Below are 4,709 nucleotides of genomic sequence, written 5' to 3' on the forward strand. Positions count from 1 at the left end.
CAACCTGTTTCTGGCACTTTGTGGCTGCAAAAGCCCTCACAAATGCCTCTCTTTTGTGGCTGCAAAAGCCCTCACAAATGCTAACCTGTTTCTGGCATTTTGTGGCTGCAAAAGCCCTCACAAATGCTAACCTGTTTCTGGCATTTTGTGGCTGCAAAAGCCCTCACAAATGCTAACCTGTTTCTTGTCTTTTGTGGCTGCAAAAGCCCTCACAAATGCCAACCTGTTTCTGGCACTTTATGGCTGCAAAAGCCCTCACAAAATTTTGTGACCAGCTTCTTTGTGGCTGCCAAAAGCCCTCACAAAAGCCACCTTTGTGGCTGATTATACCCCTTTGTGAGGGCAAAAGCCCTCACAAAATGCTTGTTTTCTTGTTGTGGCCTTTGGTGCTGGGTTTGGGGTTTATAACCCTTCCCATCACTTTACTTTTATTATTGCTCTCCTTTCTCACAAGAACCTCTAGTACTTTTTCCAATCTATTTTCCAGTGAATCTTCGACATAACAAGGATAAATTTAAAGAATCATAACTCCCGCTACTCTAAATTTTGTTTTCATTCTCCTACATTGAGTAAGTTTTAAAAAGAAAAAAGTTATACTGTTACTATTAATCTTGATATGGTGGGATTCATAGTTTTCTTGTTATTTCCTTTTTATTTGTGTTGTTTTTATACTTTTTTTCAATAATGTGTGGTAGTTTGATTGAATTAGAAATAGTATTAACAGTGCTTTCAAAGTAGCACTTGTTATGTGTAAAATTTGCAATGCACAGTGTTTGAGAAAATGTCACAACCATTTTTTTAGCTTTATTCTTCAAAATGGGCGTTGTGACCTATTCTATGATTTGCCATTTGGTATGCGTTGACCTCTTGGAAACTTTGTTGGGTTAATTTGTGAATCTTTGCTATTTTGAGTGGTATTTGTTTTTTCATTTTCAAATGAAGGAGTGATGGAACAAAGTGTCTAACCTTGAATATCTTGGATTTTGGATGTTGTGTAATTGTTTTACAGGACCAAATGACAACACACACAAAAAAAAAAAGCAAAATGAATGAAGGTTGTAGATACACCATCCTCCAAACCGCATGATACATCTCTATTCAAAATCTTGGCAACTCAATAATTTCATGCCAAACTTCCAACCAGCAAGAAATTCGTGGGTGAGAAATACTTCAAGATGAGAAATTTTGAAACGCAAGTAAATTGTTTACGAATGTTTGAGATGAGAAATACATGTCTTTGTAATCTAGGAATAAATGTGGACACGTGAAATCAATTGAGATATTTGCAAAGACAATAGATCAATACGAGAATTCTTGGACATTTAAGCTTAAATATAATCTTAATTCAACTAAGGAGTTATGAGTTGCTTTGAAATGAAAGGTTCAATCATAAGGAATTAAGACAACAATAGTAAAGAGAATTCGGAAATAATTCAATAAAAAAATTCAGTAATCAAAATCAAATTAGAAACCAAGATTGAATTCAAAGTGAAACTCATTCCTGAATTCAAATTAGAAATCAAGATCATTTTTCTCTTATTAGTTTGACAATCATTTAATCAATTCATAAACTTTTTGGACAATTTCAATATTTAATATAATTTCATACTATTACGCAATTCTTGAGTTCAACACGTGGTACTACGATTTTAATATTACTTGCAACAATGCAATACACTTGTTGAAACGCTATCAGTAAACAATCCAGTGCAACATGATCAAATTAAGCACGTTAAACTTCGATAAACTACATCCAGAATATAATTATTGAGATACGTGGAATAAAATAATTCAGCAAGTTTATATTCTTACATGTTAAATAGTCCAAAAAGAGAAATACAATGTTGCACATGTATATGTGATCGAGTATTAGATACGATATGTATTCGATACTACAGTACGTTGTTTCTTAAAAAATTTAAGATAAATTACATTTGATATAATAAATTAAAATTTCACAAAATATTAGTAAATATAATATAAAAATAATTTTAAATAGAAGAAAATTAGATAAAACATAAAGTAAATAGGACCATTGACTGGTGTGTTTACATTGAGATTGGACTCTTGTTTAGACTATTAAAATTTGAAACATGTTAAAAAGTTTATTGGAAAATAAAGACAAATGTTTCACTTATGTTGCATGCCAAAGAAAACCAATTATAAGTTTGTAATATATATATATGAAGTGACTTGAATAGATAGATTTCGATGGTATATCATTTTTTATATTTGGTTTAATTTATTTTTTTAGATTTTATTGTGAAATTTCAATTTTTTAGATTTTATTATTTTTTATTGTAAAACTTGAATTTTTCATAATAAATGTTAAGAATAGTGAACCAGCCACGTATATGCCATACTATAAGAGAAAAATCGTACCTAGCATATATTAATGATATTATTGTTTAATGATGTTGCCCTACATGTTTAGTTGAACAACACTGGAAATATATATTCAGTTCACATTCCTCGTTCATGGCAACATATGCTGAAAACTGTACAACTAATTATACGTGGAGATCACATATCATATGTTATATGTTATGTTGCAACTTATAATAAAAAAATTGTGCACCAAAAAATCCTTACAAAAATGTTCATCAATTAATGTCAAAATATATATACAATTTACATACATATATAGCTTAGTATATATTCATTCATGCCTAAGAAGTATTGAGAATGAGAATCCTTGGATTCAAATTTTGTTGCTCACAAAGTTCTCCTCACTATTTCCATAATCTCTAACTCTATATTTATTTTTGATATATAGTTTCTATATATAATTAGTTGATTAATTAGTAGCTATTTATAAGTAAGAAATTACAACAGCAATAGAACAAGGCCAAAAAGTAGTTCATCACTCCAAGAACACAATAAATCCGTTGAAACTTCACTAAGAAAATGATTATGGTTATTGACTCCACCAAACACTTGTAATGAAGAACTCAAAAGAAATTCCTTTGCCTTCTCAAACAAATAGTTCACTCCATCATCACTTTGACTAATGACTAGATCAATATTTTTAGGACATCTAAGTAGACCAATATAAGTATCCAAATCATGAACACAAGAAGGGTTTTGAACATTGAAAAAATCAAGAACAAGTTCAACACCAACATGAGCATAACAAGAACAACTCCAAGGAAACTCATACCTACCACCCAACAAAACCCTAAAATTTTCATTGAACAAAACACCCGGTAGTTTTGTTATAGGATCATTAACATTAGTTATTCTCAAAACTTTCACACCTAATTCTTCACATCTTTTTTTAAACTCTAGGTTACCAACTCTTGGTCCTCCAAAAGAAAAAACACTAACACTAGCAAAATCTTGTTTATTTTTTTTATTTAAACCTAGCTCCGTTATATCATAAGCAAGTAAAAGAGCTAAAGCACTTCCCATGCTATGACCAGCCAAAGATATACTAATATTCTCACCTTTATATTTCTTCATCAACCTTGAAACTTCATTAAGAAGTTGTTCTCTACAACTTCGAAGCCCGAATTTCGAAGAACTTTCGTCCGAGGTATACAAAGAAAGAAAACCGGATTCAACTTTCACTTGTGGTAATGGATTATGTGGATCGAGATTCGCCGGTGTTAGTGAGCTCATTAGATTGGAAATCCATTCTTGATGTGTAACCGTGCCTCTGAAAGTTACGATGATATCTCTCCGACCGAGTTTTTTGAATGATTCATCGGTCGAAACCGCTACATAACCGATCCACCGGCCAGAGTTGTTGTTGATGTTGTTGTTTTCTATGATGTTTGTTATGTTAGGTGGAGTTGCATAGATATACTTTGTGACTTCATAGCCACAATTTTCCATTCCAACTTCTTTGAACATATTTTTTTTACCATACTTACAATTCAAGTATCTTTTTGAGTTTTGATCAAGATCAAAGGCTTTGTAAGAAGCTTTAACAAACTCTCCATATCGAATTATCTCTTGTCTAAGTAAAGGGTGTAAAGGGTCTAAAAGGTTTTCCCAATTATTGCACCCTTGAACTTCTCTCCAAAAATTTGATAAAGTTTTTGTAGTAGTGGTTTTGTGTATGTGTTTAGAAAAAGTGGAGGTGCTAATAGTACTAGTGTAGGTATTATTGTTGTTTGGAAGGGTGATTCCTAGTAAAGCTGAATTTGATGCTACAATTGATGACTTACAACAAGAAGAAGAAGAAGAAGAAGAAGAAAAAAAGTCATTTTTCATTGGTAGTGAAACTTGACCAAAGGGGTGAGTTTTTGAGTTAAAGGTTTGTGAGAATGTAATGTGATTCATGCTAGTTTTGTTTGGTAATTGTGTTATTGAAGCCATAAAGGAAGAAGATTAAGAAAAACAAGAGAAAGAGAGAGAGAGAGAGAGAGAGAGAGAGAGAGTGTGTTAAATAATAAGTTGAGTTCATTAATGAAAAATAAGAGACATGGTGGAGTTTTTATATGGAGGTGGAGAAAGAAATTAAGGGGGGTCCATAAATTCTAAAAGAGAGGCGAGGACTAAGAATTTCATGAGAGAGAGTTTCATTTTTGTTTGTGTTGGTCGGTTGGGAATTATGTTAGTGTTTTATTTTATTATAATTTTATTTATTTTTGAGGTTGCGGCTGTGTGAGTGTATGACAAATAAGAAGAAATAAATTAATCATTCAAAATCATCAAGTGGACCCTATTATTTTTTCTCCTTGATGAAGGTTGACTTCAAAACT

General features: G+C 31.7%; 1 protein-coding gene across 1 annotated transcript; it reads right to left on the reverse strand.

The window, feature by feature from the left end:
- Positions 1-2,546: 2,546 nt before the first annotated feature.
- On the reverse strand, positions 2,547-4,340 carry LOC101515166 (galactolipase DONGLE, chloroplastic). The gene has a single exon (XM_004489096.4). The coding sequence runs from the start codon at positions 4,321-4,323 to the stop codon at positions 2,827-2,829; it is 1,497 nt and encodes a 498-aa protein (XP_004489153.3). The 5' UTR covers positions 4,324-4,340; the 3' UTR covers positions 2,547-2,826.
- Positions 4,341-4,709: the final 369 nt, after the last annotated feature.

The sequence above is a fragment of the Cicer arietinum genome, chromosome 3 (assembly GCF_000331145.2).
Source record: "Cicer arietinum cultivar CDC Frontier isolate Library 1 chromosome 3, Cicar.CDCFrontier_v2.0, whole genome shotgun sequence".
NCBI classification, from domain to species: Eukaryota; Viridiplantae; Streptophyta; class Magnoliopsida; order Fabales; family Fabaceae; genus Cicer; species Cicer arietinum.

Coding starts and splice junctions, on each gene's coding strand:
- LOC101515166 (XM_004489096.4), bottom strand. CDS start 4,323: ATGGCTTCAATAACACAATTACCAAACAAAACTAGCATGAATCACATT.